Here is a 27665-nt window from a genome sequence, read left to right as displayed (position 1 = left end):
CAGTGTTGAAGAACCCCTGCCTATTAAATAGCTTTTATCTGAACATTTCAATAACGCACTCACACAATTAATTGACATAATGTGCTGTCACTCACTATGTTTTCTTCTCACTTCCTCTCTACTGTAGATCCAGAGCTAGTAACATTCATAATAAAACATAAACCAATTTCATTTCAACGTCTCAATATGTTGCTCTGCTCCGTGTTACAGTAAGGGTAGACTAGAAGGGCTGCCGAATTCTGCGAAGAGCTTTTTAGCCAAACATTCAGAATAAGGCTATTAGTATTCTTCCCAAAGAACCACCATTAAAGTGAATACAATTGTAGATAATTGGTATGGTAATGTATATGGGCATGACTATATTTCAAGTCCCCCTTCACTTATAAATCCATTTGGCATCCATTCTCACTTGCAGGCTATCCTGGCAAAGAATGTATTTAATGTTCTGTGGATGTCATATGTACCTTGTGCTTTATGGCACTTCTATTGTAATCCAAACATTTAATTATCTTCTCATTAATGCCTGCCAAACTGGTGGCTATATGAAATGCTTGGCTTGATTGTAAATGAGAAAATTGAGCATCATTTCAGTCGGCTTTGATCGCATTTTCCTTGATTACACTTGGTACTATAATTCTCTTCCTTCTTCAGTACAGAGGTTTATTGATATCTTGACACACACAGGGAACCCTCTTTCTTATAGAAGATTTACACTATATATTTCCTTTCCAGGAATTTCTGTCCATTCCACGAGCATTTTAAAATATTTTACTGCTTTTCGACTGTTACTGAGCTCATGAAAGATAAGATGGAAGGAACAGGACTAATAGAGCACTATCTACTGCTTATTAGAGACAGCGACATAGTAAATAGGCACAACAGCAGACTACTGATGGATTGATACATGTGAGGCAGATAAACCTATACATAAAAACTCAGCCCCAGAACTGTGCTCAGAGGAGGAAAAGGCTTTTATTCATCTGAGTCGAAAGTCTAACCTTTCCCAACAGCTGTGTATCAAAAATGCTTTTCAAAGTTGAGCTGCTGAGTGACAAAATATAAAGGGGGAATTATAAGCAACTGTCAGTAGAAGAGGAACTGTCCTTCCCTGTGCATGGCTGAGAGAATGTGTGATTGGTGTTTTCCTAGGATTTCAGTTCTCATTTTTTTCTAGTGTAACCCATGCCCCTCCTCGGTGCAGTGTTCTGTCCATCTAGTGGCACCGAGACCACTTAGAGAGAGACAGATTGATTAATGAGTTTGCTTTATAGCAGGAGTGGCCAACCTGTGGCTCTTCAGACGTTCATATGCGGCTCCTTGTACAGGCACTGACTCCAGGGCGGGAGCTACAGGCGCCAACTTTCAGTGTGCTGGAGGGTGCTCACTGCTCAAGCCCTGGCTCTGCCAGCGGCCCTGCCCCCACTCCACCCCTTCCTGCCCCCTTCCCTGAGCTGCCATGCCCTTGCTCATCCTCTCCCCCCCAGAGCCTCCTGCTCGCCACGAAACAGCTGAGTGGGGGCGGGGTGGAGGCACTGGGAGTGGGGTGGGGGAAAGTTGATGCGGGGGCTGCTGACGTATACGTGGCTCTTGGCTATGTACATTGGTAAATTCTGGCTCCTTCTCAGGCTCAGGCTGGCCACCTCTGCTCTACAGCTGGCTTTTAGCTCACGCAGTAGAGGCTCATGCACTAGGCTCCAGAGGCCGCAGGTTCAACCCTGCCTGCTGATGACTACACGACACGAGCTTTGCATTTTTTAATTAATTTTGAGTCAGGTCTTTTGTACGATGGTTCACGTGCCTGTGGACGGACACATGACCTCAAACGCCTGTGGAACAGCTGACGATGACTGGATATCATTTTGGATTTGTGGACTTTCTGAGCCCAACATTAGTGAAATCGGAAGGTTCTTTGTTTAGATAAAGGTGATCGAGTCAGACCCCATTAGGTGACGCCAATGGCCTCAGAAGGAGAGTGCCTCATTCTAGTTTGCCAGTGGAAGAGTTCCAAGAGGGAGGAACCAGACATAAAACCACCACTGTTGGCTGCTGGCCATGCAATACCAGCTAGGGTGACCAGATGTCCCGCTTTTATAGGGACAGTCTTGATTTTTGGGTCTTTTTCTTATATAGGCTCCTATTACCCTCCACCCCCATCCTGATTTTTCACATTTGCTGTCTGGTCACCCTAATACCAGCAGGTCTGATCAAGAGGCTTGTGCTTCCTCCTCCCTCCTGGAGGGCCACTGAGTGGTAGAAGTCATCTCAGATTTGACACCCACAAGCAAGTAACTGCTAGTCAGCGAGCAAGTCTATTGACATTAAAACATCTGAGTCAATGAGACCACTGGCTAGTTTTCAACTGTATACCTGCTTATTGAAGCTGAATGAAACCACCAGGAGTCACCCAATCAATCGTTTTGGTTTTCTTTTATTTTCTATTAGTAGAGGGATGCCTCTACATCAGCATCTTGAACTTGGTTTGTTTGTTTTTTAAATTCCAGCAGATGGCTCATGAGTGGGCGGTGGGGGGTCAGCGTATATAGAGTATAGCAGCTATAGCCTAGTTCCTCAAATACTTAAACAGCTCTAGGTTAAACAACCTGCTGTCTAAGAGATCACATGAATATATTCTATGGATTAGGAGAGGCACGTTTAATCCTGAGAAATCATGTTGTTTTCACCTACATTTGAATCTTAAAGGTAACAAGCTGTGTCAGTTTGAATTGTGTTGGAATGTTTCACTTTAACCTGCCCCACTCCCCTCCCACCCGCAGCCTATATTCTTCAAACAAAATCAGCTATATGCACAGCCCTCACCTCCCTCCCTGGTAGTGCCACATTTATTTGGCATGTCTAAGGTTTATTTTCTCCTACCAGCATTTAGAGCAGGCTCATGGGATAAACAAAAGATGTTAAAAACCCAACTGCTTAGGGTTTTTGATCTTTTAGTGAACTGCAGGACAGCTTTCCCTACTGAAGTGAACATGGCTGCTACAGGGTAAGAAATAAAATGGGGGGAACAGACCAGAAAAAAACCAAACCACATTTTTAGGGTGACTTGATAAGGAAATAGCAGGACACCTTCTAACTACATACTGAGGCTAAAGTGTCTTAACTATTCAGCTGTCACTAAAATACCTTAGAGAAGGTAGCCAAACACTGGACCTTTATGACTCTGTTGTGCTGACTGACAGTATTTGGATGTCAGTGTGTGTTCATGCTGTCTGAACACAGCATTTGTAGTAAAGCCTCAGTTCTTTTACGTGGTGAGGGAGGTTGAAAGTGCAAGGACATTCCTTTTCTCAATTTAGTTGGAGCAAACACTCCTTCTGTCAGGCCATTTATCTCACTCGCAACGATTATTTCTGGGACAAAAGCTGGCAGACACCATCAAAAAGGAAAGTGAGAAAGGAAACAAGATAAAAAGACAGCAAAAAAATGAGGTGAGCGCCACCTGCCAGTCATTCTCCAGGTATCTATCTAGGGGCAGGGAAACAGACCAGCAAGTCCAGTTAACTCCTCTGGTCTGCAACATCCATTCTTTCTCCAGAAACAATGGCAGGCAGTTAGAAAGGATTCATTTATATAGAATGCTTTAAACAAATCTCTTGGAAAAATCAATTTAACATGATGAATAGTTTTCCAATGACTTAATCAGCTTTGAATAATACTAGTACTTACTTTATTGCATTCTACACAGAATTCTACCAAAAACAGCACACTGCAGCTAAAAGGAGTTTAAAAAACAGGGACAGACCCTACAGTCCTTACTCATCTAAGTACTCCCGTTGAACTCAATGGCACTAATCACATGGAATTGATAGTTTCCAAACCAACTGTGCATATATTACCTTTAATATACATTTACATTTAAAGGCCTGTAGCGTACTGTGCAGTTAATCAACATTAATGCCCTTGTCTTACTCACTTGAGCAAGTAAGGCCTCCAGCCTAGCTAGATTTTGGGTCTGGGTTTGTTGTAGAGCTCAGACCCCGCTCTCAGATACTTTCTGCTTCAAGAAAGTGGACAGCAAGGGGATAGTGTCTTAGCTCTACCCCTTACCCCTCCTCCCACATCATGGAATAGCTGGCTTAGTGCAAGAGGGAGAGGTAAACTACACCCTTTCAAGGGCTGATGTAACTTATTCCTTACCTGGAGCAAAAGTGAAGCAGGGAGGAATTGTGCTTTGGCTGGACGACTCTTGAGGGGATGTGTCTAAATGCACAATCCAGCCCAAAGTACATTTTAATAATATTAGAAACATAGCTCATTTTCATCAGTGAGCATGGACTGAGAATTCCTTGAGCTATAGAAATCAGAGATGGAAAAAGCCTAGCAGGTCTAGTCCACCCCACTGCCTCTGTAGAATTGTTCTTTATAGAACATGGTCAAGTGCTTTCTCCAATCTAGTTTTAAAATCACGCATGCGATGAGAAGCTGTAGAAACCCGTTGGGACACTTCCACAGTTAGGGTTCTGGAAATGTTTTCTGATATGCACGCTAAACATTTTTCCTCATGGTCATCGCATTATTCCTAGCTATTTCAGCACTCTAATCAATTCCACTCTTTCTGTTCTAGTATAATAATGGAGATACAACCATCCACAGTGCATAGTTACACTATTTCATTCCTTATAAATACCTAATCACTTGTGTCACTTTTCCATGAATTTTCCCCAGTTTGGTTAAGTTTTTCTGTATTTTAGGACACCTAGATACCAGGAGTATTCCTGGTGGAATCTCCCCACTGTCACACACCAAAGGCATGTCACATCCCTGGTCCGTGATACAAAACCTTTGGATTTGCATCCCAAAATTGAATTGGCTTTTTTGTTGCCAACGTCATACTACAAACTCATGTCTCACTAGCAGTCCACAATCACCCTTCGGTCTCTTTTCCATCACTACTTTCCAAGTATCTTGCTCCCACTAAATGCCTTTGTTCCAATTTATATCTATTATATTAATTTCCGCTCACCACTCTAGTTCCCTTTTCATTATTTCTCTGCCTTCAACAGTCTTTGCATAATACTTCCCAATTTAGCAGAAAGAGTGAACTGAATTTTTGGGCAGTGCCACTTACATCTCTCTTAACTTGCTTACATCAAAATTTCAACCTACACATGGATAGATAACACTTCTTCATTCAAGCTTCCATTCTGCGAACCATGGAAGCATAATTTAATTTAAAGCAAGTAATCTTATCTCTGGTCAGCAAAACACTTAAGCTCTTGTTTAATTTATGAGTAATCCCACTGACTACACTGGGATTTAAGCAGGTGCTTAAAATTAAGCATGTGCTTAAGTGATTTACCGAACTGAAGCCTGCCTGCTAATGATATGACAGAACCAAACTTAGCAGAACTGTAATCTTACACTAACAAGCTACAAATTACAACTGAGATATACATCCTGATTTAAAGTATTCCTTTTAGAGTATATATAAAAAAATTAAAAAGCTCATATCGAAGTGAGACTTTTCTGTAACCATACTCAGGCCTTGCAGTGCACATCATACTTCAGATTTGCTTCCAGCTTGGTTCCCCCTAAACACTCTTTAAATTTAGCATCCATTTCCTGGCTTTGAGCTTCAGTAAAAAGGTTCTTCCAATCTCCAACAGCACCTGGAATAAACAAAAGTAAGAAAAAGGATACTGTTGACTCCGATGAATGTAGGGACTGATTTAAAAGAAGAATCTCAGATTCCTTTATTATGATATTTGGGGACAATGCATGTTTACGTGCCATAAACAAACATCTGTCCAGAAGAGGAAAAGTGCGTACAGGGCCTGAACCATGATTGCCTGCACCTTGTATAGTCATTTACACCACTACAAGGTGAGTATAAAGAGCGGGTATAATGCTTTTGTTCCGTTTTGGTTGTTTTTGCACAGGTGTAAAAGACTATAAAAGGTGCAGTGCAAAGGCCCAAAGAGTTCATAAGTATGACTCAACTGCAAGAACAGATTGTCCCCACTTGCAAAATTTGGATCCAGATTTTGAATACTCCTAAATCTAAGGATGTATGGATCTGGGACTTTAGTCTGGCCCATTCCAAAGATAGTTGTCAACTTATAGATTGCTTAAATCCAAGATTTTGATTCAGGACCATAATTAATCCCAATAGTTGCCTAAGAAACTCAAGAAGAAAATTCTATAGAGATTTAATGGCCTAAATCAAGTTTTAGAACCCGTTCCAGCTCCCACAGAAGTCAGTGGGAATCTTTCCATCACTGTAATGGGAGCTGGGGAAGGCTGAGCAGAGTACCAGCTGTGCTATTCTTTAAAGAAACAGGGTAATCAAAGTGGTCTATTTATTGATTTTGACCCATGTGGAAAAATCAGGTGATTTTCTGAAAGTACCATCTGTGTTTCTCAAACCATTTCTAACCTAGATAACTAGAAAGGAAGAAAGGTTGATTGCCTCCTGTTCCAGATTCCTGCCAAAATTAAATGAAATATAACCATTGACAATCCTTGGAATATTTTTTTAGACTCAAATTTACCTTTACGGAAGAGAATCGGACCAACTGAGCCATAGATCTCCTGGGATTTCTCTCTCATTGCTTGGAAGCTTCCCCTGTCTGCAATAAACTGAATTTGCTCTGCCGTTGGAGAGAATCCGAAGAATTCAGCTATTTGCTTCACTCCAGAAGCCAGGTTCTGAAAGCAATGTAGCGAAAGGGGTAACAGAATATGCTTGCTCTGAAAAATGGAGTTCCCTGTTTGACATGTGTGTGATCTTGATGCATTAATAGTATCACACACACAGTGCATTTTACATCACCTTGATACAAATCTGTAGCACTTTTTATCCATGCGCAACTTATTGCTATAAGATGTTTTGGGCTCCATTATATCTCATTGAAGTCACTAGGAGCTTTGCCATTGATTTGAGTAGGAGCAGGATCAGCTAAGTCTTGCCTGCAAGTAGCAACAGCTTTACCTCTTTCAGGTCTTCATATGTTATGATCATAACATTTTCATCCTCAATGTGTTTGTTCCAGGTGACTGCATGGTCAAAATAGGAACCCCAGCTGACTGAAAAGGAGATAGAAAACAAGCTTCAGCCTGTATGTTCAATAATTATGCTTTTATTTCTAACTAAGAATCACTTTCTGCTGCCTTCAGGTTATACCAATGCAGAAAACCATAACAGAACACCTCTCCAGGTGTGCAGTGTTGTACAATGGAGAAGGCGAGATTTCTCTCTGATTCCTGTAGGCAAGAGGTTTATGTCCTGAAGCATGAACTCCTCTATCTATACCATTGTTTTAGCTTCCATAAGTACATATGCTGTTATTAGGGATCATTCTGAGCAGTCAAGTCCAGATCTCTAGCTAGATCTAGGAAATGCTTAGAACTGGGATTTTGGTTTGGTCCCAGATGCAGAAACTGAACTGCCTTCACTAGCATTTTTGATTCTGATCACATCTTGCTTGAAGCTGGCCCTAGTTGGCAGAGGGTTTTGCCCAAGACATTAAACTACTATGCAAGTTCATGACTCCAGGGACAACATCATGCTCAGAAGCAACGCTATCTTTGAACTCCAGAATGTGAGGAAAGTTCTATTGCATCTTATCATGAACAATAATGATCAATTAATTTTAGCATTACACAGCTGTTTTCATATTGCCCCCATTTAATTTATTTAAAACACTGCTGCTTAATCTTTCAGATACATTTGAAAATAGTGATTGTACCTTTTCCACTCATGAACTCGGAGAAGAACTCATCCCAGGAGTTATAACTGGGGACCTCTGTGACGTTGTTATAAAAATGGAAAAACGATGCAGCTGTATCTTTAGGATTTCGAAACAACACTAGTATCTGGAGTGGGAGGAAGAGGTTAGCAAGTTTTAGATCTTTTATTTCCTGGGATAACTACAGCGAAAGTACAACCAAACATTCTGTAACCAGTAATGTGCTGTAGCTATTAAATATTTTCATTTATATGTAAGACATGAAAAGCAAGCTCAAAATGATGGCCACAGTAAAGTCTCTGGCCACTTTTAAAGCTTGATCTTGTGGTCAAAGAATCATAAAAATGAAAGAATGAGAAAGCCTATCATTAATATCCTTCCCTGTCCATGGGGCATTGCTCTCTACTGTTACCTTAGACCTGGTGAATTTCCACTGCAGGTTACAGCCTGTTACTGTGCAAAGCACTATTGCTTTCTCCCTCTGGAAACTGTAGCTGTGTTATCCCCTTTTGTTCCCATTTTCTATGTTATGGCAACCATTATGTCAACTTTTTTGGATAGTTCCTGTAAGCATTTTTGATCACATGGGATGTGTACAGATTAGAAAAACTTAACAAAAGATCAACAGCAAAACAGTTACAATCATCATCATCTCCCTTTGATCACCTCCCCCTTCTACTTCTTGGTTTTCTGTCCTCTCCTTAATTGAAAATGTCTATTACTGCCCAGAGATACAATGTTGTTGGTTTGTAATAAGTTAAGGCTTCAACTGTTTGTCCTTTTGCATTGGGAATTCTAGCAGAGGGGTCCCCAATGCAGTGCCCGCGGACGCCATGGTGCCCGCATGGGCATCTAAATGTGCCTGCGTCCTGGCCGGCGGTTGATCATTCGGCGGCATTTCGGCAGATGCTCGACCGCAGCCACGGTTCTTTGTTTGGCGCCCGCCAGATGAAAAAGGTTGGGGACCACTGTTCTAGCACAAAGGACAGAGGGTAGCTGTAAAGCACTGCACTCCAGTGATTCATGGCTACTGGAACAGCCTCTAGAGGGCTGTTCCTGCTGATGTCAATTAGAACAACCCTAATGCTGCTCTATGTTACACCAGGTATTAACCTGGCTCCAGGACAGGAGTGTAAAAGTGGTTTAGAGTCACCTTCACTTCACCACCACCACCTTGGATTCTGACCCTAGTGAGGGATCTGGGCTCTAAGATGCTGTGCAAATATTATACAAGTGCATATTGACAGACAGGAAGCTCACCTTGGCTTTATTCTTGAAGATAGACTTGGGGAGATTATCATAATGGAGGTGTGTTGCCAAAATCCTTGGAGATGGAAACTGTTTCATCCTCTTTAAATATAAATAAAACAATAAGGGAGAACAGTTTTGCTATGTGGGTGCAACCACAATGTGAAATGTTAGCACATGTGGAATAGCACATTCTCATGCTAATCAAAGTGTAGTAGTTATCCAGGGTTTTTCTTCAGGAGAAAAAGTAATCTAGCATGCATGGGCTTATTTCAATAACTTGTATGTGTAGGCATGACAGAGAGAGAGAGAAATACCAGACTTTAATTGTTTCAGCAGTTATTTCATACTAACCTGATATTTTTCTGGGTCTCCACATTCAATAAATGGCAGTTCCGTGTTTATATGTTTAGTCTGGGAAGTTGTAAATATCAAATCATTTAAGAGCTGGATAAGCCAATTTGCACCTGGACAAAACAGAAAAATACAATGGATCAGAAGATTATCAAAAAATCTCAGAACCTTCTCATTACACCACTTAACACAGTATAATATCAATTTGTCAATGTGAAAATTATTCTACTGAAATTCTCAAGGGACTAAATACAATAAAATCTTAAAAACAAAACAAAATCCTAAACTGCTACTTGACAGCCTGCACTTTGGGCTTTATTCTGCTCAGGTCCCGTAAGGGTCAAACTTACTGAGACCTAGTTATGTGTGGAATAGGAACAGAATTTAGCCATTGATGTATTTGTATATTTTAGAAATACTTTTTAAAAATAGAGTAAAAACAAGGGAAACATAGCTCCTTTCCTGCAATAACTTGCAGGAAGCTCACCGAGAGCCTCAGATCATTCTGTCAGGGAGAGGGTGTCTATCACCCCCTATTAAGAAATAAACAAGCACTACTACGCTCATGGATTGTCCAAATCCATCTCTACACTGGTCCTGGAGCCCGCTGTCTCATCACCTCTCTGGCTACCTGATAGGGTTGCTCCAATGGAACTGTACTGTTAGGTCACTCCCCACCTGTTTCTGCTCCTTGGAGTTACCTCTTCAGAGGTTTCCATGAGTACTCTTCTCTACAGGTAACCAGCATGATTTGCTGCTGGTTGCCATAGAGGGGTAGCAAGGATGGATGACAACAATGTGTGTCATTGGTCCATAGCATCATCTCCCTGGTCCTTGTGGAGATCCCCATGGAAGGTTTTCCTCAGGGTCCATGGAGATGGTGCTGCAGAGTTGTCTGAGCCATAATTTCCTGTGCACTGAGAAATCCCCCTATGCATGCCAGAAACAACAAAAAATGCATGATGCAAATAGTTTTAACCTCATGCTTTCTGTGGAAAGCTGTGGCCTGAAAGGATGTTATCCTTCTTCTCCCCAACTTCCTCACTCTTCAGTCCCTTGTGTTTTCATATTAGCTTTACATTGTTAGCTCTCTGGCATTGAGCTCTTGTCTTTGTATTCACCGGTAAAGCACCATGCATGCCTGTGCTGCTTTATAAATAAGAATCTCTGCCTCAGTGTGATTTTCTGTAAAAGAGGGTTAACTGTACTTCCCTACTTAACAGGTGTTGTGAGGCTAAATTCCTGAATGGGTGAAATTCACCCTTGTACAAGGCGTATGCACCACTTAAATCCTACTTAAGCACTGGGAGCCAAATGAGGACCAGGCACTAGGTCTCAAGTGATCCACTGGCCTTGCACTGGCACTCTGTCCTGGGGTGAATTCACCCTATCTTTGTAAAGCGCCTTGAGATTCCCAGATAGTAGAAGTGCCAATTATTATTATTGTTTCTTCATAAAGCTATATTCTTCTCCTTATTTAAATGCAGACTAGAGTCAGCAACAGCACTCTCTACAATTCTATGTCCTCACTTGCTCATTACATACCATCAATGCACAAATAAAAGTTACATTCTTAAGGATGTTACTTGATAGGCCTGAAATACCAAGTTTCTAGTTTCCTTACGACCCCTCAAAGGTCTGGGTTAACAGCAGAGAGTATTGCCTTCTGACCCTAAGTTTTCCTTCACCCCACACAGCATAAAGATTTTCCACATCAGTTAACGTTTTCTCTTCTATTGTGGGGACCCAAAATGTGGGAAGCATTTCACACAGTGAGATTTTCTGTAGTTTAACTTTCATGATCCTGAATAAATAACCAGAAATATGACAACAGTAAGACTTTGGAAGATGAAAATAAGTTTGGATTCATACGTGAGAATTTCCATCAGGCCTAATCCTCTAAGGTGCTGACCATACAAAATTCCCAGTAAAGTCAATGGGAGTTGTGGGTGCTCAGCACTGGGAATGGGACAGTCAGTTCCTTCCAAAATTGGGCTCAGTACCAGACATATTTGAGAAACTGGCTAGGGAAAAATCAGACACCTGTTTTTATAGTGTTACCAAATAGCTAAACTTTATTTGTTTGTGTGGTAAAGATACCTGTAAACAAATGTTTAGCCCTACAGAGCTGACCTGTGGATCTTTAGGCTCAGTCCTGCAAGGGACTAAGCACCCGTTCTGCTTATTATACCAGTGGGAATCAATGGAGCTCAGCACCTCAAAGATAGAGTTTTAAATTGTACCACCTAATTTCCTGTGTTCCTTTTAGTTATTTACACACAGCCCCATCCTCTCCATTTTTTCCTTTATAAAACTGGACAAATTAAATGCAAAAGTTCCATTTAATGCTAGTTAAAGTTGTGAGATTAAGCACTCAAATGACAGGAAATTGAAGAAAAAGAAAAAAAAAGGTTTTGCTGGTAATGGGTTACTCCACCACATTAGACATATGTAATATTTTCTGTTCCTTTCTCCTGTGTTCAGTGTAACCCTTAACAAATGCCTTTTCATTGATGTAAGCCTGTTGCAGAGTTTCAAAATTCTCCAGCTGCCCCACTCTGTTAGATGGAGCTGCAGATTCATTCCTCTGAACTTATTAGCAATGTCTTGACCCTTGCTAAAATTTCCCATCACTGATTTATCACAAGATGCATTAGTGGGGAATTTAAATTAGCAATAGTGGGGAATTTAAAAAAAAATTGCCCCAGCACAGACAAAGGTATAGAGTCAGGTGTGGCTCATTAAACTAACTAAATTTCTAAATATCTCCAAACTATACTGGTGTTTGAAATCTAAACCAAACTATTTAAATAGCCCTTATCCTCATATTGGGCCAGACAAAAAACCTACGATCCTCAAAATCCCTAAATTATGGGATATTCAAAATCAGATCCACATTTTCAGCTCACCTCTCATTTTGTATTTGTCCTATTTCCACTGCTTTGGCTTTCTGTCTCTCGATGGTTGAGATATTTACTTTAACCACTGCAAGCCGATTTCTTAAGTCCTTACTAAGGCAAAACTCCCATGGGTGATCAGCATATCTCACAATTAGGCCTGCAGTAAGGTCTGATTGGGCCCCAACTGGATTACATCATTTATTCATTCATACTTTGTTATAGAAGTGGATGGGTAGGATTCTGTGACCTGCTTTGTGCAGGAGGTCAGACTAGATAATCATATTGGTCCCTTCTGACCCTAAAGTCTGAGTCCTGTAACAGGTTTCTCAACAAAAGATCAAATACAATTGCACAGGTTCTCCTCTGCAGACCACTTGGTAAGGTAGAGAGCCTCTCTTACATCCATATTATCTCCTAAAACCATAAACCCCCATTGCTTCAGTCTCAAAATGTTTCTCTCCACAGTCCACAAGAAAAAGGAGCATAGACTGTTGGTGTACTATATTCTGGTCTGGACTGTTTTCTAAGTCACTAGGAAAATCATATCAGATCTGGCAAAAACAACCTGAAATTTAAGAATATTAAAGAAAAGCTTAAACTTCTGCAAAAATAGCCAATACGTCCTGTCACTTTTCCATCATAATTAGTAACAATTATTCTTTTTTTGTTACATTTAACTTTATTGCACAGTAGGCTACACCCATCTTTTCAAATGAAGGGTATCAAATGAGCAGAATTTGCTTTCATGTACAGCATCTTCTCTAGTATGCAGCCACCTGCAGTACGGAATAATTAAAGAAAGATATCCTGGCAGAAAGGCAAACTATACTGAAAAGAAACAATCCAATACAATGCACAATTAAAATGACACAGGATAAAACATTATAGTCTCTGTTTGTATCAGCAACGCCCAATTTAAAATCCCTACAAAACTTTTGCAGAACTAAAACCTGCAATAGATGTTATTTTCCCTCTTATTACACCATGTGGTTATTTATGACATTTTATATTTTACACTGTAGCAAGTAATAACATTGACTGTATTCACCGCATTTGGGGTAAGACACCAACACCATATCATCTCTTCTGGCTTCTAAGTTTTCCAGGGCCTGGAATGTCTCTGCACTGCATACAGTGACAGGGTATGGGGTTCCCTGATAGAAAAACAGCAGATCCTTAAGGGAAAACCCTTTAGACTTCTCCAACACTTTCTCTATTTCATCAGTTAATTTGTTCTGTTGTTTTGCCATGTTTGTTGCCCTTGAGTGAAACTGCAGTGTTAGAACAAGTGCCTTTAAATGGACAGATCTGAAGGGTGGAGTACAAAACCTGGCACTCTTCCCATTTTTTTTTCTTGAGAACAATATATCTCATGTTGTTCTCCACATGCAAACCCCACCCAGTCAGATCAGGGCCAGATTAACCGTTTGGGGGCCTGGTGCCAAACATATTTGTGAGCCCCCATTGAGGCAATGGAGCATGGCGCGGGGAGGTCAGTCCTCAGACTGAGGGGCCAGCCAGGGGCATGGCATGGCAGAGTAGGCCCAGCTCAGTGTGAAGGCACTACTTACAAGCCAGCAGTTGCCAGACGCACAGTGGCCCTGTGCTGCCAGCATGCCCCTTCCCCTGGGGGGATGGCCCATGCCATGCCACAGAGCCCCCTGCCCAACATCCCCCAACTCCCTATGTCCAGAGCCCCCCTAGACCCACTATGCCCAGCACCCCCCAGATGTCCCCCAGAAATACACAATGCCCTGCACACCACCACCCCTGCCTAGTATTTCCCTGCCCAGAGCCCCACCACAACTGTCCAGCACCCCCCCACAACGCTCCCTCCCTATTGCCCCAACACACACAGATCTTCCCTGCCCCCTCACAGCCCAGCACCCCCACAGACTTCCCAGAGACCCACTCCCCCATGCCCTGTCTCCCGGCTGCACTTACTAGCCCTGCTGGGAGATGACTGTGTCTGCTGAGCTGAGCCAGCAGTGCAGCCAGGGGCCATGAATCCCTCTGTCCCTTCAGGAGTGGTGTGATCAGCCAGGCTAAGGTCTGCCCCAGCCAGATCCCTCAAGAAGCACTTGCTTGGAGGAGCCCAGACAAGCCACCCACACTGTCCCCCCTTGGCTGAGACTGACCAGGCTTCTGCACCAGTTCTAGGTGGCTCAGCTCCCGAGAGAAAGGTGGGGCCCTATAGGCCTGAAGCCAGAGATGCACTGGGGTCCTGCCAGGGGGCAGAGAGGAGCAGGGGCAGTGGGGCCAAGGGGCATAGAGGAGTCCTCGGCCAGGCAGGGGGCAGGCTGAGAGGAGCAAGTGGTAGGCAGGGGGAGGAGCAGGGTCTCGGGGCACAGTGCAAGTGGAGTAGGCCAGGGCCCCTTCTGAGCATGGGCTCAGTTCCATGGAGCCACTGGTGTCATTGTAAACCTGGCACTGAATTGGGTATATTTCTTTCCTCCTTTTCCATCCTCCTGGGACTGGAGAAAGGGTTCAATTCAACAAGACATAGTCCTAAAAGTAAGGCTTACTCTTAGAAGCAGTACTACTGAATACCAGTTGGAGTAGCAGGATTGGGCCCACTGAGACAAACAGATATAGGAGACAAATCAGTACGAATGAGAGGCAAAATATTAAATTTAACCTTATATAACATTAACAGGAAGCAAGCTTTTCACACCAATATAAAGTTGTTTTTATTTTGGCAGCAAGTTATTTCTGTAATTAAAGAAAGCTTTTCAGTCCTGTATCACTGATTTAGAAGAAACAGATGTAAAGTCTATGGGTAACAAATAATAGGAGACAGTACAATAAAAAGCATAAGGCATAAAGAATAACAATCAAATTAATTCCAGGAAAGCAATACTAACATCATTGCTTTAAAATAGTGTTTAAAATATCATCATAACTTAAAATCCCAATGCCTACACTAGAAGCTATTGTATATTAATATCCCCCTTTTATGCTAAAGAGACAATAAAATGCTGAAAGCTTACATTTAGCAGGGCTTTTTCCCCCCCCAATGTGCCTCTAATAAGATTTAGATCCCTTTGTAATGTACTGGATTTATGTATATAATCAAGTTTCACTTTAGCAGTCGACTCAGACAGAGAATATGGGACTTACTAGTAGTAGCTAAGGGACTTTTCCATTAGTTCAAACAGCAGAGATCTGTATCTAAACATTATAAGCATATTCTTAATTTTATGCCTCAATCACTCTAGTGGAACTACTCACATGCTTAAAGTTAGGCATTTGCTTGAGAACCTTGATGAAGGATGAGGTTTCTAGCAGCAGTGTGTGATTTATATATAGTAATTGTCTATCTTCAGCACCTGGAGCTGCAATCACAGTTGGACTGAGCTATTGACACATTTTGTGGAAAACAGGGGCCCTGTGAGCCCTATACTCAAAGACGAGAGGCAAGAAAGGTCAGGTGGGTATCACAAATGGCAGGTTTAGTAGAGATACAGCCAAGCCCACCAGAGAACAACAACCAAGGGCAACTTTCTCCTTCCCCTTCTGATGGGAGAAGAGACCATGGCTCTTGCCTTGTACCTTGCTGGCAGACTGGGGGCAACGAAGGGACTCTAACAGTATGTGTAGATGTGGAAGGAATGCAGCAGGGAATGACAGACATAATTGAGCAAGAGGAAAATAATCATCACTTGTTATGTTAAAAAAATGTTCAAATATAGTTTGTTCTGGTTGCTTCTCTACTCTGTAAGTTCAATACTAGTCTGGTCTATGAGCCCTCAGCTATGGCCAGATCATTATTACAATCACACCAGGAAAGTCTGAAAAGATTGAAATATACAGTCACTGAGTAATATTCGCATATGGAAGACACTAATCCATACTTAATTACAAACTCTCCTAGTGGCTCCCAAGAGAGATCCCTCTGAGCCAATGAACAATTCCCCAATGCTCTCTCTGGACCTTCTGCCAAAGAAAGGAATGGAGCTACTTGAGAGCAACTCCATCTACTCCTGCTCAAGTTCTCAAGCAGGTCAGCAGCATATCATAATATTGAAGGCTATGTTGAGGAAGGGCTGGAAGTTGAACTCAAGCAGAAGATTGTAGGCTATTGAGCTACATTTTACTGAGAAGGGAGTATATGCAGGGCCGGTGCTACCATTAAGGCAAACTAGGAGGTTGCCTTGGGTGCCAAGATTTGGGGGTGCCAAAAAGTGGTGCCCTCAATTTTTTTTTTACAGCGGTTCCTCCCTGAGCACAGGGTTGCTGCTCCACTTCTCCTGCCTCTCAGGCTTGCAGCACCAATCAGCTATTTGGTGCTGCAAGCCTGGGAGAAGAATTAGAGCAGGGTTGCGTGCTTGGGGAGGACACGGAGCAGACATGAGCTGGGGTGGGTAGGTGCTGCACAGCTCCCGGGGTGCAGAGAGCCTCAGGGAAGGGAGGGAGCTGCCACAGGGGTGGGGGCACCTCAGGGTGGAGGGGGGCACAAGGTGGAAGTTTCGCCTAGGGCACGAAGGTTCCTTACTCCAGCCCTGAGTATATCTGATCTTTGTGACTGCATTGAGCTGGTGCACTCATTTGGGTGTTACTGCTGGACATATAATTTGTGAAAAACTAAGATCTCCTGTACAGTAGGTTCCAAGCCTCTGGGCCACCATTTCTATTATTCTAATGATAGAAGCAGCTGCCTGTAAGAAAGGAAGTTCATAGTTGCCATCACCAGGCCAGGCAGAGCATGAGCTTTGCCTTTTCCTTTCCCAGACAAACCCACAAAAGTTTCCCCACTTCCCTATAGTTTGAAGATCTAACTATGGAGCTCTACAGGTTACTTGAGGCATCAGGCACCACTGTTTGGGCAAAAGCAACTGCAAGTCAAAGCAGCATTAGCTGCGTGTTGTCAGTCCTGTGCTTCCTTTGTTGGGAATGCCCAAACACAGTTCCCATTTTCTCCTATGTTTAAAAAACAGAAGATGCAGTTTGTGGGCAATGACCTCCAAAAGTAAAGAATCCTTCACTGCCTGGAAAACACAAAAAAGCTCTTTAAAAAAATCAGTGGATCTGATCTCGAGAGGCAGAGGCTTAAGGGCAGGATGCCAGTGCAGAGCCTGGGGAAGAGGGTTTGGTCCACGTTGGGTCGGGTTGGTGCATAGGGCTTACGTCCTGGAGCGAGGGCGGGGGGCTTTGCACGTGTCGAGGGTGGAGTCCCGGAACAGGAGGCTGCGGCGGGGCCAGGTTTGGGGGCGCGGGCTCCCGGGGTGTGTGACGGGGGGAGGGGCTCAGAGTCTCGTCACGGCCGCTCCTGATGTTTGGGCAGCTCAGGGCCCGGCCTCACGGCAGGCGGCGCTGTGCTGGGAGGGGGCTGCTTATAACCCCCTACGCTGTGCGGACTGACCATTGGCGGGGGGAGGGGGGCGGTTGTACGCATGCGCTCATGGGCAGCGTCTCCAAACCGTGCGTATACTACTGTGTCCACCCACGTCGATGGGGGCAGAACCAAACTGCACCTGCGCCGGGGAGCGAGTCTCGCCCCTCTAAAGGCGCAAGGTGAGTGGCGCTGCCCGCCAGGGAAGGGCGCGTGCTGGTCGCTGCTGCGGAGGTGGCCATGTCGCGGCGTTGTGATCAGCGGCGCTGGTGGGTGGGCCGCGCGCCCCTGGGAAGGGGCGGGTGTCTGCGGGCTGCAGCGGGTGACCGGCGGGGTGACCGTTGGGGGCCCGCGGATTATGATGCGGAAGTAGAAGCTTTTCTGCTTCCGGGTCACGCTGCTGCTGCAGTTGTAGCGAGCGAGCTGGGTGGGACCACGAATACAAGGGGCGAAGCTTGGAAACCGTGGGTGGGGGGCGGGGGTTCAACGTGGCACGTCTCCCCCGCGCCCAGGCCCGTCACAGGAGGGTCACGTGTTTCACACGTGGCCCCGCCCCCTCACGCGGCGCTGGCGAGTGGCCGCGGGCGCGTTCCCGGCCCCGGGTTCCCAGCTGCTCTCGTGTCCGTTAGCGAGCAACTGGGAAAGCCAACGGCCCGGTTCCCCGCTGGGCGGGTTCCCGCTTGAGTCCCCTTCCTCTCTCCCAGTCCCTCCCGCGCCAGCTGCTTTCCCGGCCTCCTCCCATCTCCGCTGCTGGGCTCCCCCGTGTGGCGGCCCTGGGCGCCAGGGCACCGAGCGCGGTTCTTGCCGGCGTGTGGCCCGCAGGGCGCCGGCCCGTCGCTGTTCGCACCCGCCGTGTCAGGCCTTAGCGCCTTTGGTTGCAGGCGAATCCGGGCCTCGCCTGGTGCCTGCAGCGCGCTGGGCCTCGGGCCGGCCGCTTGCAGCCCTGGCCTGGCCTGAGCCCAAGGCGCGAGGGGCCGGCCAATGGCCCCGTGCAGCGTGTGTCGGCTGAAGGCTCGCACTGGCCCTGTGTGGGGCCCCTCTCAGCTGGCACGGACCTGTACAGCTTTCCAGCTCCCTGACCGCTGTGGGGCCCGCTGCATTGATTTCAATGGGAGCTAGTTGGGCGCCTGGAGCTGGCCGAGAGGAAGAGGCGCCAGGCAATAGCCAACTCTTACAGTAAAAGTTGTTTTCAGAGCTGTAAATTCCAGATGTTAAAGGTGACTGGCAAGCCACCTCTTCAGGTGCCATCAACTGCAGCAATATAGTCAATAGACCCATAGTCAAGCTGAAGAGGGTGCAGGTGGACGTGAGGACTAGCACCCATTTAACTACTGATGTCACATCATGCATGGAACCCTGCCTAGGAATATGGCTCAGATAAACGTTGAGCATTATATTTAACCATCCAGAGCTTTACTTTTGTAAAATTTCCTTTTAAATACATAAAAAGTATCTAGGGAAAAAAAATAAAAACCTGTAGGCTTCTAGGTAACATGCTAAATGCCACTTGTCAGGCCTGATCCAGCACCCACTGAAGTCAGTAGGAACTCCCATGGACTTTGGATATTAGATTCATCTCTTGTTAAGTATATCTGAGGCATTCCACACTTGCAGTATTCTGATGGACCCCAGATGAAGATCTTAAATCATTTAAGAATAAGCTGAAATTCTTAAGGTATCATTATTATAATTTTAGTTAAAGAATGAAAATGTTAGCATCTCTGTAGTAAAATGCTTATCCACATCTTTTTAAGTTAGGCATGGAACCTGTTGCAAGGAAGATCTTCAAAGGAGTTTTACTTTTGGAAGTGGCTGGGCTTGCTGGAGCCTATTTACTATTTTACAGAATGGACACAAATCAAGGTAATAAAGTGGTTTTAAAAATTACTCCTGTGGGTACCAACATTACTTATAAGAAAAGTGGAAAAATTAGTAGAGTGAATAAGGTAGCAGAATGTTGATTCCCTAAATTAAAAAGTTGAAACCTTTCTTCACAACAGTCCATCCTTTTTTCTACTCTCTGTTTTCTGTAAACAGAGTAGTTGTGAAGAAACCAACTGTGCATGTAATATTGGGGTGAGGGAGACTGTATTTAAGAGGGCAGATAATTTACTGGGCTATGTCCCAAGAACTTAGCCTAATAGTAAATGATTGAGACTTATTAGGTTAGATGTGTACTGAGGTAACTTCTGTTTGAGCAGTCTGTATATTAACTGTGTAACAGATGAGTTCTGATTAGTCATCTGTGGTGGAATTATTACCTCCCCAAAACACCTTACCTTAAGGACAGGGACAAGGTTTCAAGTAGGGGAAAAAAAATCATCTAAGCATTTGTTGCTGAAATATTGTATTGATGAAAAAAATTGTTCATCTATTAGATTACTCCTGAGGGAATTCAGTGCCAAAAGAATAAAAATTATGTGCACAATATTTTAAAGTTATGCAAATTGTGTCAATAAATGGGGAGGTTCCTGCATGGCAGTGGGGAGTACAGGCCACTGGTTGCATGAAGATGGGAGATCACCCTGCAATGCTTCCTCCCCGACACAGATTGGTGGTAAAGACCTTGACACAGCGCAAGGGCTAGGCCTGCATCTCTGTACCAGGCATACCAGGTGTGGGCAGGCAGGCTCAGCCCAGCAGGATCCAAATGTGGAGAAATCCAGGTGTGGGTTGAGAGAGTTTGGTGTGAGCAACTCAGTTGGGGTCTGGGTGCATGGGCAAGGGGACTGGGCAGGTGGGTACAGGTGAAAGTGGTTGGGGCTCAGCAGGGGGTAGGTCGGTGCTGGGGGAGTGAAGCTTGGTGGATTGGAGATCTGGGTCCAGGTGCAGGGGGTTCAAGTGCAGGGATAAGGCTTGGTGGGAGGTTCTGGGTGCAGGGGGCTCCAGCTGCAAGGGGTGAGTCTCAGCATGGGGGTTTGGTGGGGCGGGGTCCAGATGCACCAGGGATGGGTAGATGTGGGCAGCTCCACTCACGGTTGAGGAGCAATGAGGGCAGGAAGCAGCCAGGGGAGGTTTCTGGAGCAGGTCTGACCCAGCCCTGGCCGCTCCATGCAGAGGAAGTTCCATCCTTCTCAGCACAGGGTAGGAGCCACAGGCCAGGATATCCCCACCTCTGTCCCCTGTGGTGATTTAGCTCTCCCTTGGCTGCTCCAGGCACCAGAAACTATGCACCTGTGTTGCTGAAGAGGGACATGTAACCACTCTTGCAGGTTCCCTGGCAAAAAGTTGTATTTCTACAGGGAAGCAAAAAATTCTGTGGGGAACAAGAAGTATATGTGAGTGCAGTGGTGCAGAATTCCCCCAGCAGTAATCTATAGCATGTAAAATAGAGAGAGACTAAATTAGGGCCTGGAGAAACCTCACTCTGCCCAGGACAAAGCCTTGCTCACATCAACTGAGCCCTCAGCCCTAGAGGGTTTAGCAGATTCACTGTCCTATAAGGCTCTCCCAAGAGAATTTTATACTGCCACCCTTTACTCTAGTACAGGAGTCGGCAGCTGTTGAGAAGTGGTGTGCCAAGTCTTCATTTATTTACTGTAATTTAAGGTTTTGCATGCCAGTAATACATTTTACATTTACTGGGGCTGGCAGACAGAACCCGACTGGCCAGGCTGCTGGTCTGGGGTTCCATCTGCCAGCTGGGATCCCAGCCGCCGACCCTGCTCAGCCTGCTGCTGGCCCGGAGCTCCATCCAGCAGTGGGCTGAGTGGGGCCAGTGGCCAGGACACTGGCTGGCAGCAGAGTGCCACTAAAAATCAGCTCATGTGCTGCCGTTGGCACCCATGCCACTGGTTGCTGACCTCTGCTCCAGTATCTGAGTACTTTCCAAATAAAATCATCAGAAAATTTCTCATTCTATCTAGAGATATGTGACTTATGACACAGCTTCTTAACCTTTTTCTAGGAGGAGCTCCCTCCCCCCAACATGCTATAAAAGCTCCACAGCCCACCTGTGCCACACCAACTGGTTTTCTGCATACAAAAGCCAGGGCTGACATTACCAGAGGGGCTCCCTTGAAGCTAAGTTGCTCAGGCTTCTGCTTCAGCCCCAGGTGACAGTTCAGTGCCCTAGGGTTCAGCCTCACATGGTGGGGCTTCGGCTTTCTAACCTGGGCCCCAGCGAGTTTAACACTGGCCCAGCTTGGCAGACCCCCTGAAACCTGCTCATGGCCCCCTCTGAGGCAGTGTTTCTTAACCAGTTTGTGGGCTGGTGCAAGTCCCCAAGATTTAGGAAGGTAGCAAGGTAGTATCAAAAAGGTTGAGAAACACTGCTCTGGGGGATGCTTAATACTTGAACTTGTAATAAACTTGGGACAGGCTCTTTGGCTCAACCCTCCCTTTAAAAAGCTTTAGATTCCACAACCTCCTTGATTTTAGAGGAGAGAATTTTTTCTCTCCCTTTTGCAAAAGGAAAGACTTTTCACTTAACCTTAAGAGCCAGATGTTCAGAGGGACCCATCAGGTTTTTCTTGCCCGTTTCACTAGTGGGAATAGGCTCAAAGTGTCTCAACTTGTAAATAAAAGGAGCTCAACTGTGGTGTTTGATGAACACTGAAAAATCTTGAAATTAAATTACACACTATTTAATGGTATCTAACTAAAGACTAAGAAAGCTGCCTTTAGAATACAAAAATGTCCATTCCATTGGTGCAATTCATTTATTTTTTTTGAGAACAGTTGTAATTTTTTTTCTTATTCCCTTATCAGATTTTAGGCATACAATGAACAAGAGATTTCCATCCATTCTGGAAGGTAAGTTACTTCTTGCCAACTAAAAGAAAACACTTGATAAAGCTCGTATGTCTTTTTGACAGTGAATTATCTTCTAGTTTTGTATTGTTGCTAAATGTTTTTCAGAAGTGTAGAGGTTGTAAAATGTACATTTAGCTAGAGACAATTCTAGTGATCTTTTTTTTCTACTCAGAATCAGATGAATACAAAAGCCAATAAAATTAGACCTAGACATTCAGATGCACATAAGAGGAACAGATGACACTGATGCCTTTTCTTATGTTTTCACAGTTTATTACAAAAGCAATGAATGGGCTGGAGTTCATGGAATAAGGGAGAAGGACCAACTGAAATGGCTAAGCAGCAAAAATTAGAAGTAAAAACAGAAGCAGTGTAAAACAATGTCTCATTCATTTTCTTGACTTTTTGCCTTTGTGCTTATTTTTCAGGCCTTTGTGTCTGAACTGTTTTTTCTTCTTGATAATAGTTTTCACATCTCTGTTGTGGAGCCAATCATCACGCTCTGCTTCCCACTTGAGCTGTTTGATGCCTGCAAGGGAAGAGGAGGAACATGGCAAATAAGAGGTGGAGGATAACTGATGTATCCTTTGAACATAGTTTTGTATTTGAATAAATTCTGATAAATTCATAGAACACCAATAAAATGTGAACCATTGGATTTTTCACCTCAGAAGAAATTTTTCCATTATGCAGAAACTATTATACCTGGAACCTTTTGGACCTGTTGCAAAGGCACAAATTTTAAAATTGCTTTCATGTACCCTGTGTTATAGTTTGCCTTAACACTATTGTTTAAGTAGAAATACTCAATGTCCAGGATGGGAGATAAATTTTTCAGACTAGAGAAATGATGCAAAGAATACAAAGCCTTAATTATACTCAACACAACAGTTTTATCTGTTTGATAAAATACCTACTTTTCAAAATGGGGTTACACAGATGTAGATTTGTGGGGGGGGAATTGTTTTTGCTCCATGTACACCAAAGCTGGAGAGTGGCATGTTTGGCTAAACCTTAATTACATCAGCTTTTATACCAGAAAAATTCCCATTGGGGAGAAAGTTATACACCTCTAGAAGTTTAAAACCAGTTAAGCTACATAATTTAGAATTAGATATTTAATGATGCAAGTCAAAAGCTGCATATCATTTTGCAAAATGCTTGCAAGTGCTGAGAGTAAGAATACAATTAAATCTAGACTAGGGTGAGAGTCCTTAAAAACAAGTACTGTTGTATTATACATCATGTACCTATATAAAATAAAGTTATACAGGAGCAGTGGCTCAGTTATCTTTTTTATGGATTAAGTTAAACTTTGTGTATTCAATTTAAAATGGAAGTTATTTTTAAAAATATCAACTAAGCAATGAAATTGTTTTAATATCAAGATTGTGCATAAGTACCTATTCAGAGAGGGTAAGGGCATAGTTTGTTTATAGAAGATGTAACTGCACTTACTTGCATTATCTTTGTTAGCCATTGCATTCATACCAATGTTATCAAACTTGGATGTAACATTTTCATCCAGAAGAGTGCCAAACTTTAAAGAGAGAGAAATATTAGTATTTTGTTTATGGAAATATATAGCCAGGCAATGTGTCAGATCAAACATTTTTTCTTTATTATATATCTAATCAGGCCTACCTCTTCTGCAGCAGCAAGCATGCTGGTGTCTTTGAGTTTTCTTTTCTTTTGCTGCTTTGATCCTTCAAATAAAGTTTTATTGAAAATTGTAATCAACAGCTAAGATTCTACATTCTCCTAGGCACCACCACCAGACAAAAAAAAATCATCCTTTAATAACTGTCCAAAGTATCTGATTTCTATTAGTTCCTAGAAGAGCATCTATTTAATACATTTAAGCAGCTAGAATGTAACTAGAAGATAGAGAAATCCTCCATTATTTCACTGCAGGGAGAAATAAGTGAACAGCGCTTTATAATGTAATACATTTGTAATAGCAATCTAAGGACCCAATCAGGATCAAGGCCCCCTAGTGCAAGGTGTTGTACAAAGACATAGTCCCTGTCCTGTACAGCTGAAGACAAGTGAAGGATGAAGAGTCAAGGGAGAGGGCTACAATCCAAAATTTTCATATACCTGTTAGTATTTATAATCAAATGAAAGTGTTAATTATCTTATCTCCATCTATCCCTCAAGTAGCCATTAACTGGCTGACTTCGAATCAGTGCTGCAGCAGAAACGTCTTGAGAGTAATAACTCTTTTGGAGCCATTCAGGGAGAAGATTTTAAATAGCACTGACTAGCACACAGAAGGAACTGATCTTACAAAAGTAGTCTGCTAGTGTTTGTAACAAAAATATGCTAGAAAATTTAAAATCTGCATAGTTTAATATAAAAAGAGGGATTAGTTCTCTCAGAGAGAAGGGATGGCTGATAAGATCAGGGATTATGTGCTAGTATTTTTTTTTTCTCCCCAAAAGGATTGCCTCCGTAAAAGCATACAGAATCCAAGCCTAATGACTGGGGCCCTACTAAATTCACAGCCATTTAAAACATGTCACTAATTGTGAAAGCCGGTCTTTTGTGTGCTTTTACCCTGTAAGCCCTAGTAAAATCTGTGTAAACCAGTGTTTCTCAAATTGGGAGTCCAGACCCAAAAGGGAGTTGCAGGAGATCATAAGGTTATTGGTCCTGGTACTGCCACCTTTACTTCAGAGCAGGGCAGCTGGAGAGTGGCTGCTGCTGGCCAGGAGCCCAGCTCTGAAGACAGTGCCCTGCCAGCAGCAGAGCAGAAGTAAAGGTGGCAAGTACCATACCATGCCACACTTCTGTGCTGCTGCTATCAAAGCTGGGCAGCTAGAGAGTGGCAGCTGCTGACTGAGGGCCCAGCAGTTTTGGCGGGAGTTAGGAACAGCCTCCATTCCCAAGGTGTTCATTACGCTGAGGTTCTACTGTATGTTTTTAGCTCTCAAACTTTAAGGGGTGGGATATGTTGACTCTTTAATATACACATCCTTTAACCAAAATATTAGTCTAATTAAAAATCCCTTCCCTTCAGATGCTCAACTTTCACTTAGTTCTTATGATGTCATTATTTCTCCAGCTTTCCAGCCATCAAAACCTGAATTTCTAATGTACACAATAAGCAGATTTAAAAAAAAAAAACTTTAGGTAAACTTTATACATCAACAAAGTAGCAAAAAAGGGTTCAACTTTTTTTGCAGGTTGCTTTTAAGATCTAAAGCAGTGATACTCAGACTTCAGTGGTTCAAGACCATAATTAGTGATCAACACTAACCCAAAAGAGCCACAGTAGTGTGAATTCATTGTTTCATTTAAAATAGTAATTAACATTCATATTTAAGTAGAATGACAAAATACTTAGTTTTATATATTTTCACAACAAAATGACTGACCAAGTATTATTTTATCAACTACAATAGGTTAACATGTAAAAGCATCTTGATTAATAATTAAATCAGTGTTTTAATATGTTCTGCACAGAGCCACAGATGACATTAAAGAGCCACTTGTGGCTCCCAAGCCTCAGTCTGAATATCACTGATATAAAGCAACAGTGCAAAGCTGTCGGATGTTGTAGGATTTTTTTTTTTGGAGTGGAAGTGGAAAAAAGACACCCCACCTGTTGAATTCATCCACACGCTTTCCATGCCTAACACTCAATTTATATCAAATTTGCATTATAGTTTGTATTTTAGTTTTGTTTTCATCCAGCAGCAAGCCAAAGCTCTAGAAGAATCTGAGGAAGCCACAGATTCCCTTTTTAAAGAAATCTAGACTACAATATAGGGAGGTCAATAGCACAAACTTGTGCTGCATGTAGTGTATCCAGATACAATGCAATCTGCTCTACATATATCTGCTAATTCAACTCAACCTTAACTGCCTCTTAAGAGGCATCACTAATACTCAGTTGTGCCAGACTGACTGGATTTGTCATATGTACAGGAGTGAGAAATTCATTTTCAATAAAATGGAATTTGAATTCATGTTTCCAGAGGCACAAGATCAGTGCATTAACACCATACAACACAAAGCCCTCCACCATTCCACATACTTCCCACAGTATACATCTGTATTAAACTTTCTCAAACTTTAACTGCAAATATATTCTTACCTTCAAATGATCCAGCAAAATAAGTATCTTTTTTTCTCTTGCCTTTTTTACTGACAGATTTGACCTGATCTTTACTGTTTACATCTATTATCAAGGAAAATAGGTCACTTATAATTTGTATAATATACACTCTATTTAAAACATTAACTACGAAGACTAACATATCCATTAAGGCACATTTGCCCCATTATTCTGTTGAGCTTGCTCTTAGAAAACATTAAAACCATGATAGACATACTCAAAATTTTAATTTAAACCCACAGATCCTGGGAAATGCTAAGTTAAGTTTTTCATGCCAGCTTTAAATGCCTCTTTTGTCTACTACCACAGCATGGAAGACATATTAAATAAAGCACTCAGCACAAAAGTTCAAAAGAAACGTTGCATTATGTAAAATGTATATATTTGATGAATAGTGTAGTATGTTGTTAGGCTTGGAAAGATTAGATTTTTATCCGTAATAGTCAAATATTTTTACTGTACATACAAATCAATGAAAAAATATTTCTATTGATAACATCTACTGTCATTAAAGTTACTGTTTCATCCCTCCCATGATTTCCCACAACTATGAAAATTTAAAATCGATAAAAATGGGAAAAAATGCTTTAAATTGAACATAGATATTACCTGTTGAAATTATAAAGAAAAATAAAATGCCACCAAGCTAATACAATAACTCCTCGCTTAATGTTGTAGTTATGTTCCTCAAAAATGCTACTTTAAGCAAAATGATTTAAGTTAATCCAATTTCCCCATAAGAATTAATGTAAATAGGGGGGAGGGGTTAGGTTCCAGGGAAATTTTTCTTTGACAGACAAACTCCCCCCCCCCCCATATATATATACACATACATACACACACATATATAAACAGTATAAGTTTTAAACAAGTCATTGCTGTGTAGCCAGTATTAAATTGAGGTTGTGAAGTCAGAGGGTGCGATATTTCCCAAGGAATGCCTTTCTGCTAAATGATGAACTAGCACTCGGCTGAGCCTTCAAGGGTTAACGCACTAACGTAGCCTCAAACTGTACAAGACAGCACAGCACAGCGAGAGAGAGACAGTCAGTGTGTGTGTGTGTGTGTGTGAGAGAGAGAGACAGACATGCGTTGCCCCTTTAAGTACACTGACCACATGCTAAGTACACTGCCTTTTTAAGTAGATCAGCAAGTTTAGACAGCAGCTGCTGCCAGCAAGCTTCATGTCTTGCCCTCTCCCCCCCCAACCCGCCTTGTGGAAATGGGGTAAAGGACAGGGGGCAGGAGTT

The 27665-nt window shown here is 42.9% G+C and overlaps 3 protein-coding genes across 18 annotated transcripts in view; 1 reads left to right on the top strand and 2 right to left on the bottom strand.

Moving 5' to 3' along the window:
• Nucleotides 1–5236: 5236 nt before the first annotated feature.
• On the bottom strand, nucleotides 5237–13455 carry SULT6B1 (sulfotransferase family 6B member 1). The gene is made up of 7 exons (XM_030554277.1): nucleotides 13254–13455; nucleotides 9306–9418; nucleotides 8964–9053; nucleotides 7704–7830; nucleotides 6947–7041; nucleotides 6507–6663; nucleotides 5237–5624 (listed from the first exon to the last, which is right to left on the bottom strand). The coding sequence occupies exons 1-7, from the start codon at nucleotides 13453–13455 to the stop codon at nucleotides 5494–5496; spliced, it is 915 nt and encodes a 304-aa protein (XP_030410137.1). The 3' UTR covers nucleotides 5237–5493.
• Nucleotides 13456–17433: 3978 nt separating this feature from the next.
• CEBPZOS (CEBPZ opposite strand) lies at nucleotides 17434–24034 on the top strand. 15 transcript variants are annotated; one of them, XM_030557086.1, is made up of 5 exons: nucleotides 17575–17719; nucleotides 19296–19400; nucleotides 22248–22292; nucleotides 22563–22647; nucleotides 22721–23579. In XM_030557086.1, exons 1-4 carry the CDS (start codon nucleotides 17599–17601, stop codon nucleotides 22643–22645), a joined length of 354 nt encoding a protein of 117 aa, XP_030412946.1. In that variant the 5' UTR covers nucleotides 17575–17598; the 3' UTR covers nucleotides 22646–22647; nucleotides 22721–23579. The 15 variants fall into 15 exon arrangements, 13 of the variants coding, with proteins under 13 accessions (XP_030412948.1, XP_030412946.1, XP_030412945.1 ...); XM_030557085.1 differs by having other exon boundaries at nucleotides 17576–17719; nucleotides 22759–23579; XM_030557084.1 differs by having other exon boundaries at nucleotides 17576–17719; nucleotides 22563–22664; nucleotides 22759–23579.
• CEBPZ (CCAAT enhancer binding protein zeta) overlaps nucleotides 22663–27665 on the bottom strand; it is a 25849-nt gene continuing 20846 nt past the window's right edge. Inside the window, exons 13-16 of one of the 2 annotated variants that reach the window (XM_030557077.1) lie at nucleotides 26395–26478; nucleotides 23937–23998; nucleotides 23751–23832; nucleotides 22663–22821 (exon numbers count right to left, since the gene is read on the bottom strand). In XM_030557077.1, coding sequence (XP_030412937.1) covers nucleotides 22682–22821; nucleotides 23751–23832; nucleotides 23937–23998; nucleotides 26395–26478 — 368 coding nt within the window. In that variant the 3' untranslated portion in view covers nucleotides 22663–22681. The remainder of the gene's footprint in view (nucleotides 22822–23750; nucleotides 23833–23936; nucleotides 23999–26394; nucleotides 26479–27665) is intronic. The other variant, XM_030557078.1, reaches the window with a different exon arrangement.

The sequence above is a fragment of the Gopherus evgoodei genome, chromosome 3 (genome assembly GCF_007399415.2).
Source record: "Gopherus evgoodei ecotype Sinaloan lineage chromosome 3, rGopEvg1_v1.p, whole genome shotgun sequence".
In the NCBI taxonomy this organism is placed as follows: domain Eukaryota; kingdom Metazoa; phylum Chordata; order Testudines; family Testudinidae; genus Gopherus; species Gopherus evgoodei.
Note: the sequence above shows the minus strand (reverse complement) of the source record. Positions and strands in the feature narration are given on the sequence as shown.

Bases quoted from the DNA above. Each gene is read 5' to 3' on its own strand.
- SULT6B1 (XM_030554277.1), bottom strand. From the start codon at position 13,455: ATGGCAAAACAACAGAACAAATTAACTGATGAAATAGAGAAAGTGTTG. The intron at 6,664-6,946 runs GTAAAGCTGTTG...CATTGCTTTCAG, and splicing joins CATATGAAGACCTGAAAGAG to AACCTGGCTTCTGGAGTGAA. The intron at 5,625-6,506 runs GTAAATTTGAGT...TGTTTATTCCAG, and splicing joins TCCGATTCTCTTCCGTAAAG to GTGCTGTTGGAGATTGGAAG.
- CEBPZOS (XM_030557086.1), top strand. From the start codon at position 17,599: ATGCGCTCATGGGCAGCGTCTCCAAACCGTGCGTATACTACTGTGTCC. The intron at 17,720-19,295 runs GTGAGTGGCGCT...TTTTTAAGTTAG, and splicing joins CGCCCCTCTAAAGGCGCAAG to GCATGGAACCTGTTGCAAGG. The intron at 19,401-22,247 runs GTAATAAAGTGG...TTCCCTTATCAG, and splicing joins CAGAATGGACACAAATCAAG to ATTTTAGGCATACAATGAAC.